Source organism: Oryzias latipes, chromosome 5 (genome assembly GCF_053564925.1).
Source record: "Oryzias latipes strain Hd-rR chromosome 5, Olatipes_Hd-rR_3.1".
Classification (NCBI taxonomy): Eukaryota; Metazoa; Chordata; class Actinopteri; order Beloniformes; family Adrianichthyidae; genus Oryzias; species Oryzias latipes.
The window spans coordinates 2,168,743-2,184,226 of NC_136241.1; the positions used below are offsets into that span (position 1 = coordinate 2,168,743).

General features: G+C 43.5%; 1 protein-coding gene across 1 annotated transcript; it reads left to right on the plus strand.

Moving 5' to 3' along the window:
• The first annotated feature begins 1,322 nt into the window (after window positions 1-1,322).
• Window positions 1,323-9,711, plus strand: zgc:153675 (transmembrane protein 263). Its single transcript, XM_023954690.2, has 3 exons — window positions 1,323-1,494; window positions 5,337-5,424; window positions 8,743-9,711. Exons 1-3 carry the CDS (start codon window positions 1,486-1,488, stop codon window positions 9,027-9,029), a joined length of 384 nt encoding a protein of 127 aa, XP_023810458.1. The 5' UTR covers window positions 1,323-1,485; the 3' UTR covers window positions 9,030-9,711.
• The last annotated feature ends 5,773 nt before the right edge of the window (window positions 9,712-15,484 follow it).

The window sequence follows — 15,484 nt, forward strand, 5'->3', positions numbered from 1 at the left end:
AAAAGGACCATGAATATTGAAATCATGCTCCACTTTTTGCCTTTTAGTTGCAGATTTCATCCCCTAATTTCTATATGTTCTAGTTAAACGTTTAGCTCAGGGGTCGGGAACCTATGGCTCGCGAGCCATATATGGCTCTTTTGATGGTCACATGTGGCTCGCAGACAAATCTTTAATTATAGTTTTTTTTTTTTTTCATTAGACCAGTCCTTCTCGGGCGCGATGCGATGCAAGAGGCGCGCAGTAGTAGCGGTGCTTGGAGAGAGAAATCTGCGCCAGCGCTATCAGTTACTATTATCTATTATTTCACAGAGTTTGTACCAGCTGGAAACCTGTGAATTGACGCGCCTAAAACTGCGCGCTCCCGTCTCTGAGAAAGAGCGCGCAGATGCGGGGACGGGATGTGTGAGGGAGAAAGCAGAGGGTGGGGCTGAGGTGTTGTGGGGACAGGCAGCAGGTGAATCGCGCAGGGATTGTAAAAACGTAAAACCCGCTTCCCGTCACTCACTGCAGCGTGTGAGTGTGTGTTTGGCTCCGCGTCTGCATGTGATAAGAATGTCTCACATCTACAGAACATTCAGACCTACGATCACGTTTAAAGTCTCAACGCCTGAACGAAGCAGAAACTCACCACGTATCAACCAGACTAGACCATCAGCAGAACTACCACGAGAAATACTCATCATTTATTAGCAACAGCATAACAATGTTATTAAAAAGAATCCACAGACTTATTGTACTTTAAAAATGTTGAAATTAAATCAAATGCACACATTCATTTGTGTATTTAGTTTTAAACAAATTGTCGCGGACTGAGTTGGATGGCTGTTGGGCCGCGTTAAAAGTTCTGGAGTTCATTGAACGCGTCAAGCAGAGATCTGATTGGCCCTCAGTTCTGTCGCTCAGCCTGTTGTTAGGTAGTTTGGACCAATGGGGTTCAGCTATGGGCCGAATAAGGAAATGGGAGGACTGGAGCGGGAGCAGGGGATTATAAAGTTGGGAGAAGCGCTCTCGTGTCGGCGGGAGAGATTCAGGAGTTGCTGAATTAATTGAACGGCGTTTGTTGCGGTCTGCAGTAACCAGAATAAAGAACTTTAAAAGAGGTTAAGTCTCCGTGCCTCAGTGTGGGGAAGGGACACTACATTATTGTATGGCTCTTTCGAAATTACATTTCAAAATATGTGGCATTTATGGCTCTCTTGGCCAAAAAGGTTCCCGACCCCTGGTTTAGCTGCAGATTCAAGTCAGTGGGAACTTGGAGCGGACTTTTATTGTGAAAGTTTTCAACGGAAGGAAAGGCTTGATGAGTCTGAGCGTGAAGTGCGTGCGTGCGTGCGTGCGTGGAGAGCGCCACGTCGGCAGAGCCTGCAGGCAGAAAAGCAGCGGAGGAGAGGAGGCGCTGGAGCTGACGGCTGCACCCCCGAACCCGGGAGCAGGGTTCGAGTCTGACGCTTCCGCTTCCATATCCAGGTGTCCACGGGAACGATGGTGAAGGTGAGCGCTCCGTGGGGGTGTTGGCATCTGTGGAGGCAGGTTTTGGGCGCGTGCATCGGTGGGACCATCGCGGTCTGCGCCCCGAGCGGGTCTCCGCCAGGTGACCCGGTTCTGAGCGCGCGTCCGCTCAGGGGGCTTTCTACGTTCACACCGGGCTGGTGGGGGGTCGCTTCAGGAGAACTAGAGCCCCGCAGCCTTTGGCCGCGCGTGGAAAGTGTTCGAAAGTCCGTAAACCGCGGTGATGTGGCTCCGGTCCGGTAAAGTCTGCAGGAGGAACTCTCAGGTCCTGCTGATGTTTACTCACTACGGGATCAGCAGATCACAACCTCCATCTTGAAACTTGCTGAAAGAAGCACACAGATCCTCATGAGTCTAAACTCAGAGCAGTGCTTTCTGGGAAATTCTTCCATTTATTTTGGAAGCAAACAGAACCGGTTCTGAATGAACCTTCAGTTTGGAGCAGAAGGACTGAAAAGGACTTGATGGTTTGACCTGCACGTGCTGACCCGCGGATTCTGCATCGACAGAACCGGAACCGGACGGCAGAATGTTCTTCCTTTCCTGTGACATGGGATGCTGCCACATCTCCCTTCAGAAGAACAGGCAGTTTGTGCGCATGTGCACCACGTGCACCACCTGTCCTCTCTGTCACAGATCTTCTCTTCTGGTGTGTGGTCAAACTAAGCCAGAGTTTGGGCTTTTGGGGCGGGAACCGCCTGCAGGAGGGGGCAACCCGCTTGCAGCCCCAGCAGCAAGAAGGAGGGAACCAGTAAGCAGGATTCTGCTGCCCAGAGGGTCAAAACATTTCTGGCCGTTTTCTCATGACAGAGTCCAGATCTGAGTCAGTGTTTTCGTAGAAATAAGACATCCCCTCATTCTGCCCCCCCCCCCCCCCCCCCAAAAAAAAAAAAGAAAAAAGAAAAAGTTCATCTGTATGAGGCCCTGAGACAATAACAAGTGCTGCTGTGATGACACCTTTCTATGAACGCTTTTCTCTAAACCTCCAGAGTCTTAGGTGTGCAGATCCAGCTGGGGGGTCTTGAATGTCAGACCAGGGCTGGATACTTGCAGAGACCAACCCGATGACCCCCCCCAAACTTCAATCCAAACACTGAAACTGGAGGGAGATCATGAGCGGGCCAGTCCAGCCAGCTTGTATTCAGGTTCATATTCAGCTGCAGAAACGTTTAAAGGGTTTAGCTCTGCTTAAGTTTGATGAAAACAGATACTTAAGGTTAATTTTCTGTCCACTTCCTGCTTGTTTCTGTGTTAAAGTTCAGCCTGTGGCAAAGTGAAGACTTTCAAAATAGGACCAAAGTCTCTGCGATGGTTTCTGCTGATAAGTTAGGATAAATCCTCCCTCAGGAACCATGGTCACACTCAGGTGTCTGACCTCAGCCGCCATTACTAGACCTTCACCGTTGGTTTGACGTCTGCGCTGATTCTCATCTAAGTTGCCATTAAGCGGCACAGGGTTGTCATGGCAACTGGACAGTCATTCTGAGTCAGGCACCTAAAGACATGTTTGACATAATTCATCTGAAAGTTTGCCTAAACATCAAAACGTATCCATTAGTTAGTTGTGTAACGATGCGCTAAAATCTCAGTTCGGTTTGGTTCAGAATTTCATAGGACTCGGCTCGGTACATTTCGGTTCAGTACTGCTGTTTAACAAATCTGTCTGATATGAACTTCTATTTTATGAACTATTATTTTATTGTTATTTATTGTATTTGTTTGTGTGTGTTTTAATGCTGGACACCTGAATTTCTCCCTTGGGAGATTAATAAAGATTTATCTTTCTATCTATTTTCGGTACAAAAAACTAAGGCAGAAAAAAATTACTTACAAAATTTTATTTTATTTTTTATTTTATTTTATTACACTGTATTTGTCCCACGAAGGGAAATTTGTTTCCGCGTTAGACCCATCCCCTTGGGGAGTGGTGAGCTGCAGCCGAACTGCGCTTGGGAGGCGGTAGCGTTAAGGGTCTTGCCTACGGGCCCCCACTGGGTGATGTTAATTGCTCACCATTGATGTGGTAATTGCCCCTAGTACCATTGCTCATTCCCCTCCTGGTTTCCTGCGTGGTAGCCTCCCACCTTACCAACCGAGCTACCCAGCCACCATGCATTAATTGGTTTTACATAACAATAAATAAAATTGACCAATGTCGGTGATCTGCTTAATAAAAATGATTAGCTGCCAGGAACATAAAACTTTAGATACTTAACACTGGCCTGAAAAAAACATTTGAATTTGCACATGTATTTTCTCGTAGACCCGATTGTTCCAGTCGGTGATGCTGTTTTGAGTTTGTTAACAGATTAGATGTCTTTCTGTGGCATACACTATCTTTGTGTAACAATGTCAACACACAGCATTTGACTTATCCAACTGTCTTTTTCCTTCATGGATGCTGACAACAAAGCCAAAGTGTTCCCCCCACACAGGAGAGTGTAAGGAGATGGGGGGGTCCTCATCTCTGGCCTGGCGTCTGCATTAACCATATGTTCACATTCTTACTGTCCGTCACCTAATAGCGTCTCGAAGGAAACTCACAGCTAACATTAGTTCCACCATTAGTTCAACGCAGCTAGCTAATTAGCAGCTCTCCTCTGGTTTCCCCGCTACGAATGACAAAGCAGTTGGGTCGTTCCAATGTGGATAAAAATAGAAAAAATGTACCGAAACTAGGGATGGGAATAGAAGCCCCATGAAGCTTCCCTTGGGGTTCATGTTATTGTGCTGGAAAAATGAACCAACCATTCAGGGCTTTGAAACCACACAGAACAGCAGCATCTGGTGGCGAACTGGATGTAGATCTTATGCTTCAACTGAGCTCCTAGTAACATTTCAATGTGGAAATGACAATGAAAAAACAAAGCAATGTTGTTAATGATGATTAACGCAAAACAACACAACGTGATGTTTTCTGTGAGAAGTGCTTGACACAGCAAAACCCACATACATGAAGAAATTAACGCAAAGCAAAAAAAAAAAACATTGACTTTTTCACTGAGCTATCTCTACTAGTACTGATTGCCATTGGAAATTCATTGAAGTATTTTTTTTTCATACTCAACGTTCATAGTGTATTTTTTTTTTTTGGGAAACTGAGTAGAAACTATCCTGAGCCACAGTACGTCTTTTACCAGGAACCATAGTTAAGTGCAATGAACTGACGCTGATTCCAATACAGGGAAACAATAGAACTGGTCGGGAAACGTTCAGGATTCATTTGTACTTCTAGAGAATAGCGCGCCCAACTGTTCAAACACAGGTGACATCAGAACTGTGGTTTGACCAAATGAAGCATTTGGCGCTTCATTCGTCATCAACCATGTGATCTACGCTAGTTGACACACGCCCCCCAACCACTCTGTTTCATGAAGGTGAAACGCTCGCCGAGGCTTCATGTCAAACGGGCCATCCCTAACCGAAACGGTACAGAAGTGACCTGAACCGAAACGGTTCGGTTCAACTACGTGTATCGTTACACCCCTAGTGTCCGTTCAACATGGAGGGGACCCTCTGGGGGGGCAGCAGAGGTGCAAGAAAGGCCCTTTCAGGAAAAACTCCTTCCAAATTAGATGAATCCATTCAATTAGAACCCACCTTTAGGTCCTGCTTTGTGTCAAATCAAACCTCTTAGTGTTTTGGAAACACTGTTGCTCTGATAGTCACGGAGCTGGGGGTGGGGGATAACAACCCCCACAGTGGAGGATCCCCAACAGCTCGCCTTTGGACAAAAACCAAGGCTCTTAGTTTTGTGGTGTATTTTTAAACGCTGTTGGTGTGTGTTCAGAGAGATGATCGTGTGGAACTTTCCTGCTTTTCAGGACGTCAACAGCATCAACGTGGAGCCCCAACCGGGGACCAGCCTTGCCTCAGACGAAGCAGAGCATGGCCACAGCCAGCCTCCTGAGGGTAAGAGGAGCACCCGGGGAGGGGTCCAAATGCCAGCGGGGAATACGCTGCAAACTGCACTTACCCTTCCAGAAGGTCTCAGCTGGTTATGTGTTTTCTGTGTCTAAGCTCTGAGCTGATTCAGACCCCACTCCATCACAGATGTGGGTCAGAAGCAGGGACGTGCGGTGAGGTTCACGCCTGGTGAGGCACTGACGTCATCAGTCAGATTAACAAACTAATGAACCCTATAGAGAAGCTTATTCACCGTTTGATTGGCAACAGTTAAAGTGTGTTCAAACTGGGAAAACTGTTTGTTCCAGACCCAGTCCGCTTAATTTGGCCCGTATCGAGCTCTGAATCTTGTGTCTGGTTTTGTTTTCAGACTGCCGTCAAGCAGCCTATCCTTTTTAGCCTAGGAGCTACTAGAGACAGAAATGATGGAAGTCCTGCGCTTTGTAGTCCTTGTCCGGTTTAGTTCATTCAAACTTTAGATTTTAGTTGGCCAATTTTAGACGTCTGTATCAACGTCAGGCTCAGCACTTTTTACTGCTTTTGAGTCATGCAGCAGGGCGGTTATTGGCAAGAAGACGGCTAAGCAGGTACACTGATAAGTGTTTATGACATAGAGATTGTCAGGTAAAAGTTGTTTTAATGAAGCTGCCTTCAACCGACCACATTTGAATGAGTTCCTGTTCCATCATTGTGGTTTTAGGGCATTGTTTTTGCGTGAACTCTAAGGAAACTACATGGTAGCTTTTAGGATGACGTCACAGCAGCCTCTGTTGGGCGTGTGCCGCGTAACGACACACAGAAAAGCATGAAAGAAGCGTTTTCAGTTGTTAAAATAAATTTAACATTAAACAGTTGGACCCTTTTTCTGGTGTTAGACGATAATCGTTTCTTTACATTTGTCCGCGGCTAATCAGTTGCTACATTCTCTGTTTTGGTCACGTGACCACCGGCTATGGTGGCCGCTTTGGTCCAGTTGTTCCGCTCCGAGGATGGTTTGGATTCAGACTGAGGAATCTCACAGCGAACCGAAGCTCAGTCCCTTTGGAAACAAACCGAGACCACCTCAGAGGATGGGTTTCAGAGCTGTTTCTGGTCCCAGACCAGGGGCCACTTGGGGGGTTTTCAGACTGAATTCACTTAAACTGAACAGAATGTGTCCAGTCTGAACACAACCTAAAATGTAATTTCAAAATTTTTTTCCATTTACAAAGGAGGGAAAAAAAGACCAAAATTATTGTTGACTTACTTTGACTTCTGAATGAAGTCCGTGCTCAACTCTTGGAGAAACACACGGATAACCTGTTTGTAGAAGGTTTCCTTTTCTCTCTTCAGTTTTAAAGAGACGTGTCTCCCCTACTTCCTGAGTCGAATCCTCCATTTAGAAAACGATGCTAAACAATATCAAAGAAGAACTGGACGGCTGCACTGGACTTGCTACCACTAATTCTCTTATTCTTTAGCCGTGGGAGTCTGGGATCAGCAGGGCTCTCTGCCTCACCATGTGCATTTGTAAAGCACATTTTTAGAGGATAAAAAAAGACCGTCAGTTAGCCAGATATAAGCAAATGAAGACATTAAAAACGAAGCATCTCTAATGACGATACAAAGACCGAAACAGTAAAGCGCATGTGTCAGCTGCAGCTGCAGTCAGTATGTGCAGTGCAGGGGGGGGGGCACGGTTGGCCGGTGCCTCACCTGCCTCTTTCTCCTTTATTTCAACAGGAAATTCGCTTTTAAACTTTTTTGTTTGTTTTACCAAAGAAACATTAAAAACCCTTACAGAAAAAAATAATACTAGAATAGGCATGTCTAAAAATATTATTTTTTTTTACGTTTAATAAAAATAGTACATTAATTGTATGAAATGTATGTATTTTTCAGCTATATTTTGCAGGGTACACACGTCACTGGTCAGAACACTCCTGTGATGGTGGCAGTTTGAGCAAATTGCAGTTTAAAGCAGGGAAAGGTCCATCTTGGTCTCAGACTGAAGACCTCAATGTTCAGAAATGATTCTTACCAAATGGTCTTCTGTCAGGTTAAGGTCAGTGTAACCGGTCACTTTCTGCGTTGTGCTGGTTAATATTATGGTGTGACACGGTGGAGAGAAGCCTCCCTTTATTCTGGTAACAAACAAACAGAAAAACAATACACTGTGATCCCGCCCACTCCAGTTCCTATACAAACAAAAGAAACCAAAATTTAAGTTTTAACAGTTAATCCCCAACATATCTCTCCTAAACCATCAATCCCTTTTAATCATCACATCACAAGTCAGAAACACATATGGCTGTGGTTATACAAATACAATTTAAAACCAAAAAGGGCAATAAACAATAGGATGGATTGGGATAATAAAATGATTTTAGGATGATGGCACCCACCTCTCTGACAGGAGGGGTGGGGAACAGTGGCTTTTGGAAAATATATAAGAAGAAGAAGAATATACATAAAAGAAGAAGAAGAAGAAGACAGGAAGGAGGGGCTATGACTAGGAGTGTAATGCAGCAGTTTGTTGGAGATCCCTCAGGTATGGCAACACTTGAACAGATTTTGTGCTATTATAAACTAAGATAAAGGCCGTCCCGGTTACATCAGGACTCTGTGTAGTCTGGTCCAGTTCTTCGTGGACCTTTTTTTTGCTATGCATCCATGTTGGAACAGGAAGAGGTTTTCCAGTAGCTATAGGAGGTTCTGTTGTGATATTTCAAACGGAATCAGCATCTTCCTTCAGGCTCATCCTGTAAAGGAAATCCAGATTTTGCTTTTAGAAATCAAAAAGGAAAAACATTGAAGGTATCTGAAACACTTCCCACCAAAAGACCGTCATCGTCAGGTGAGGAGACAAAAAACAGAAAATCTCTTCCGGAAAGTCCATCCAACTGAAAAGCAGCTCTGTGAAGTGGATTTTCCTGGGTGCCATGAACTGTACATTTCTCTCTCAGTAGTGAGGAGCTTTAATCTTTCTGCCAATTGATGGTAAAATTAATCCAACTTCTTTGTTTTAAACATTGGAAATAAATTTAGGCATCAAGAAGTTTTATGTTTTTGATATTGGGGGATTTTGTCAAATGCACAATCTTTGATCTACAGCAACACTTGGACTATTTAAGCGATTAATGTAAATCCAGCGGATTCTGAAAAGGAGAAGCTGCTTTGGGCTGATTCTGTGCTGTAGTAAAGTATTGTATATCAGTCCAGTTACGTTATTTGCATGAAGGGTAAAAGAGTTATGGAAATTCAGAGATTGTGCGTTATTTTCTGTCTCCAGTGACGGCTCTGGAGTTAAAGGGTTAACTCCTCTGCTGGCTTTTCTGTCTGCAGACTCTGGCAAAGATCATGAAGCTCCGCCCCCCAGCATGATGTGGCGAGTCACCGGGGGCCTCTTCAGCGTCACCAAGGGTGTTGTCGGTGCTGCAGTGGGCGGTGTGGCCTGGGTGGGCGGCAAGAGCTTGGAGATCACCAAGTCGGCGGTGACCACCGTTCCCTCGGTGGGGGTGGGACTGGTGAAGGGGGGGGTGTCTGCTGTGGCCGGAGGCGTCTCAAGTGTGAGCTCAACGGTAGCCAGCAAAGTTCCGTTCACCCCCAAGAGGAAAGATAAAGCTGAGTGAGTGGGGGGGGTGGGGGGTGGAGGGAAAAGGGTTGCCCCCTCCCCCCTCAGCTGTCAGAGAGGGCTCAGACTGATCTCTGCCAATCAGACACCGCAGTGCCTTCTGTTCTCACCAGCATGACATGTTGACGCAAGACCCAGCGTCCAGCAACCACACATTCAGTACTTCTGCGTTACCATGGCAACCCAGATGCTGCATCCTCTGTGTACAGTGCGAGGTGGACACCATCATGAACCCACCTGTTTACAATCGTGACTGGAAACCCCCTTTTCTCCTCCTGGTCCTTGTACTCCAGTCTGGATTTTGACGAGTTGTCCTCTTCGTCAGGTGTGTCGTGATGGGGAACTAACCCCTTTTGATGTGAAGACTCGTTCTTCCGCCTGCAGCTCCCCGTTGACCTCCTGCTCCGCAGCCAACCAGGCGCAGCCGTGCAGATGTGGTGCTGGGTTCCGTCGGCGCTCTGCATCGGTCACTGCTGTTAGAACCTGTGAGCAAGAGTCCTGGCCCTTGTTCAACTCTTCTGCAGAGTTCTGCGCTGTCGTGCAGTCAACTCATTCTTCTCATCATCTGCATTTCAAAGCAACATTTGGAGCAAACCGTTGCTGAGGGAAATCAACTATGAATGTGGTTTTTATGTTTTTCTGTCCAATATATCAATAAAGTAATAGGAAGGTAAAGTATATCCTACCTGTCCTGTCATTTTTATGAAGTTTTGAAGAAATGAAAGTCAACAAAACACTAGATTATTTCAAGATTTTTTAAAAAAAATAATAAAACTAAGCATTTACACACAATTCACATCCAAATAAATGAATAATTTAACGTCACAGAATTGTGGTCAGATAAAACAGGATGGACACCTTCTCGAGCGCACAATACGCTGCAGTCTGTTTCTGTCCCTGGTTGTGGCTCTGGCGTTCCACACAGTGATGGAGGAGGTGAGGATGGATTCTATAAAGGCCATGTAAAACTTCACCATCGTTTGGGCCAGCAGGTTGGCTCCCTTCAACTGCCGCAGGAAATGCATCCTCTGCTGGGCCTTTGAGCAGAGAGCTGATGGACGGCTCCCACTTAAGGTCCTGTCTGACAGTGGCGCCGAGGAAAACAGTCTGTTATGTGATGGGAGAGTCTGACAGGACGAAAGGGGGAGAGGAGGCTGTGACTTTCCTGAAGTCCACTATCATCGCCACTGTCTTCTGGTTGTTGATGATGCACCACAACACCAGCCGGTGCACCGCCCTCCTGTAGGCAGACTCATTAATGTTAGAGATGAGCCTGATGAGGGTGGTGTCATCTGCAAACTTGAGTCTAACAGAGTCATGGCTGGAGCTCTAAACACACCGCAGTCCGTTGTGTCCGGACACGTGCGAAGCTCCTCCACAGTATTGGTTTAAAAACAACCTGCAACATCAGAACTATGGAGTCCTTTACTGTTCATAATTAAATAAATAAATATGACCTCATGAAAATACACAATCAACCAATAAATCTCTCATAAATATATAAAAAGATCATGAAATTGTGAAAAACCTGCATACTGATTTTATATAAGCCATTATATTATTAAATATATTTCATTTTGCTTTAAAAACCTGTTCATTATTTTAAAACAGCATTTTAAAATATTCATTTTTAATCATGTGGAATATTATTATAATTCTGTCTTTTTTCAGAAGTTCGTATTTCAAAATCAATATTTTCCAAAGTAGCTGTTTTTATTTCATGTTGCTGTTTTTCACAATGGCTGATTTATTTAATGAAGAGCTTTTTCAGGAGAATGAGTCTGTCTGTCAATCAAACTAGACAAGGCGGAGACACTTTTGTGATTGGCTACTCCTTTACTCAGACATGAGCAGCAGCACCCTGACTACATCATCGAAGATGCTTCAGCCAATGAGTTATATCACTAGAGGAGACATCACGTGGTTCCTCATGGGAGGAGAGTACCGCCATCTTGGTGAGGTCAAGTTACTGCTGCAGTGAATGCATGTGAACACATTTTTGGAAATATTACCAGTTCATTGTTTGGGTTTCAACTGCCAAAATCAGAGAAATGAGTCCATGAAGGAGGAAGTATATCATTTCACAGGTAAGTACTATAATTTTTTTCTCATAATGCTGCAGGGGCTTTATTAATAGAACACATGTTGACATGCATGATGCTGCAGGGCTGTTATCAACATGCTGTATGATGTACGGATAATTTGCTGTCGACATAAATGTACATTTTATTTTGCTAAACCTGTATACAGCATACTAGGCTATTATCGTAATATAGATTTAAACATTTCTGACTCAGTGACTGAACTTTTCTTGCAGGTTTCCAATGGATTCAGACTTAAGGAAAAAGTGGATCTTAGCTATAAAAAGAGCTAACCCAGATGGATCACTGTGGTACCAACTAGTAATACAGTCTGGATATGTTCAGAACATTTTGTGGAAACACATTTTGATGAGAAGCCAGACTGTTTGCTTGAAACCAGACACCACAACATCTGTGTTACACAAATTGATCACTTGCATGGATCGGTATAAATCTATTGTTTTTATTTGTTGTTGTTGTTGTTTTTTTTAGGATAAATCTATTGTTTACTTTTGTACTTCTTTTGAATATTTATTTTATTTTTATTATTAATAGACTTACTTTTTATTGTTCATTTACTTATTATTTATGTAATGTTATTATTTATTGTTTGCATTGACTTACTATTGATTTATTATTATTACTATTATTATTATTATTATTATTATTAATAGACTTGTTTTTATTATTATTTATTGAATTATTATTTATTTATTGTTATTATTTATTGTTTGTATTGATTCACTATTGATTTATTATTATTTGTATAATATTGACTTATTGTTGGGTTTTTCTATATAATTTAAATTACATGTCAAAGAGGTCTAGAACTTCTAAATGTTTAGAAATTATTTTTTAAAAATTCTTTGTATTAATTTTTTTATTTGTAAGAAGTCCTGCAACAATGCATTTCCATTAAAGTTTGAGCTTTTAAGGCTGACTGTTTCTCTTCTTTAACAAAACAAATGATGTATCTATATATATATTATATATATAAATATAATGTATTTACATATATGTATAAATATATATATAAATGTAAAAATATATATAGTATATAAAAGCTACTTAGACACCACTAAAAGCAATAGAAATCATTGTCATGTGGGCGTCGTCGACCTCACCAAGATGGCGTCGCGCTCCGCCACCGTCGGCCAGGCTTCTAAAACGGGCGTGTCTCCTCTAGTGATATAACTCATTGGCTTCACCAAACGTGACGGCGCGATGCACTCTCCTCAACACTAGGGGGAGTATGCACCTCAACACATCCACAGTGTTACCAGAAATTGGGCAGTTTTGGTTCTAAATTTGCGGATAAAAGTGGCTTTGGGAGAGTATGCATAATTCAGGGGGGTTTGTTGTCGGTTCGGCAATTTTCATCTTTTCATTAACATCTAGTAGTGGTCTAAGTTAGGATGAGTGGTTGTTGGAGTTCCACAAAAATTCTATGAACTGGAGTTCCATGAACGCAACAGGCCGCGTGTGGGAGGAGCTACCAGCTAATATTTTACCCTTATAGCCACATGGAGCGGTCGCCTGCGCTTATCTCAGTAAAAATGCATGGATGCACAATGTACATGGAGTGTTAAAAGATCATGTTTATTTATTTTGAATATTTTAACATGATAACAATGTTTCCATGTTTGAGTTCATGATATCATCCCAGAGAGAGTCTCTGCTTCAGTTCCTGCAGTCAAACGTCTTAAATCTCGTGTAAATCAGAGCGCCCAGGCAGCGCGAGAGTTAGTGTGTGAGCGCAAGTTAAGGGTCTGTTGCCCTGTCCCCCGGAAAAGAAATAATAAAAAAAGGTTTCCTCCAAAGTACAGAGCCTGATTATGGAGTAAGCCCTGGCTGCAGAATTGCTCAATCAATCCCGGATCTCCGCTGCGTTTTCTGACCACAGTCAGAAACGTCATCGCAGGAAAGGTTCAACATATTCCCGGGAGGGAAAGATAAAACCAGAGGACCTGGTTATAATCATTGTCTCATTGAAAATAGAAAAATATCATAAGGTTCAGGAGGCCTGAGCAGGCTTGTTCCGTTTTGCGCAGCTGCCTGGTCTGAGTCTGTTGGTCCGCCAGCTCGCCTCCTGCCAGCTGACAAGGCACGATGTGAGCTCTGAGTGAATGGCGTGAGAATGAGGAGTGTTTCAACGGGGGACTTCTAGACGTGGACGACCGGAGCTCCTCTGTGGTTTGGTTCACACAAACCCTCAAACTACAAAAACAGAGTCGTCCATGTTTGCATCTTCTGCAGCAGACAGATAGTTTGTCTCTATTTGATCTCTAATGTCAGCAAAGCCGCGCGGATATCGCTGAAATATGTCATCTCTCTGACTGGAACACCGCTGAGCGGGTATCGAGGAATATGAGTCGATTTCCATGGATGAGCCAATGAGCGTTTAGATCCCGCCCACTTTCACTGATTGACAGACAGACCCATTCTCCTGAAAAAGCTCTTCATGAAATAAATCAGTCATTGTGAAAAACAGCAACATGAAATATAAACAAAGCTACTTTGGAAAATATTGATTTTGAACTACAAGCTTCTGAAAAAAGAAGACAGAATTATAATAATATTCAACATGAATAAAAATGAATATTTTAAAATGCTGTTTTAAAATAATGAACAGGTTTTTAAAGCAAAATGAAATATATTTAATAATATAATGGCTTATATAAAATCAGTATGCAGGTTTTTCACAATTTCATGATCTTTTTATATATTTATGAGAGATTTATTGGTTGATTGTGTATTTTCATGAGGCCATATTTATTTATTTCATTAAATATTTATTTATTTAATTATGAACAGTATAGGACTCCATAGAGAACAACAAAAGGAAAGAAAGACAACACAGCCATGGGTCCTTTGGACCGCAGGGATTCAGGGAGATCTATTAACAGATCTTCCTCCTCGGGTAAATATCATTTGGCCCAGTCCTTTGGTTTTTCTTGCAAATGCACACCTATTTTACCCCTTGTGCTATCTTAGATGACCCCCCCCCCCCCCGTACATTGACGTGTTCTCCCTACCATGACAAAGGTGGATAAAGGTGGAAAGATTTCATGTAATCCATGGACACCAGTGAAGATCACAAATCATTGAAGAAAAAAGGTTCAGAGCACTGTCTAGTGGGTCTAGATGACCCAACTCCCAACGGTAAAGTGCCTAGGATAGCACAAGGGTTTAGATGTCGTCCAAAACAAAGCCACTCGAGTCAGACCAGTTGAGGGGCTTCCCTGGATGTGGCGTGATAGTGTTGGAATCCAGTGTACCATGTCTGCCCCTGCTTATTGTTCAACACGGATATGTGCAGAGGGCACCACATGTGGTTGAAACTCCACATGCCTTCTCCATTTTTTACAGCTGCAGCACTCTGTTCATCTGCAATCAAACATGTTAGATTTTAGTTGGAGTAGATCTTGCCAGCTGCTGTTCATTCTCAGTCTGGAGCAGCTGATTTTTTGTACCACAAGGTCACATGCATTTCATCCAGACACATGTTTTTTTTGCTTCTGACAAAAGAGCAAGTCCTGTGTTTATTTTAAATTTCTTAACATCTATGGTGTAGTAGTAATATGAGGAGCCTCTACCATTTACCACAACATTCACATCCCAAATGGAGACTTGATTTGTTAGCAGTAAAAATATATAATTTATTAAAAATTTGACACAAGTTCAATAAAAAGAGAAGTTTACAATATACTCCGACAGTTGGACCGCTAATATGTGCACATTAATGCTAGGCTAATGCTAGGCTCAGACAGAATAATGTTGACCAGTCGTCACTAAGAGTGGCGTAACGTCATTATTTGGGTTGCCAGATTGGGCCCCCTTTTTTTCTCTTTTTTTTTCTGCCAGTTCGGGGCCCTGGTGGTGACGGCGGGGGCTGCGTAATTCGCGTATAGGGAGGGCCGGCCATGGGGCTGCAACGCTGGTGATAAGAGTCCATCACTTTTTATTCTTCCACGTTGGAGCATAACGGTCTTGGCCCCAACGGTGATAGTTGCCCTCGAAGCCCCCCAGTGAGACATGAGGTTCAAGGCCAATAATGCAGGGCTCCATAATATTGGCCAGCCAAAATTCATGTAAAATGTCTTGTCCTCCAGTCCGGATCCGCAACAGCTTCCCCACCACCAGCCCAGCTTTTTCTCCAGTCACAGTCATTATCTGGGTGCCGGTGGGAGTCCATGAGTTGGGGAGAGAACCAGTGGTGTCTGGCAGAACATCCGGCCGCACAAGGGAGATGGAAACCACCAGAGCCTTGCAGTGTTGATCTTCCAGCTGACAGTTCAAGTAAAGTCCTCTGGTATAACCTAAACGTCCAACCAGTGTGCATCGGCATCGGAGGGGTGTTAGTGATTGGGAT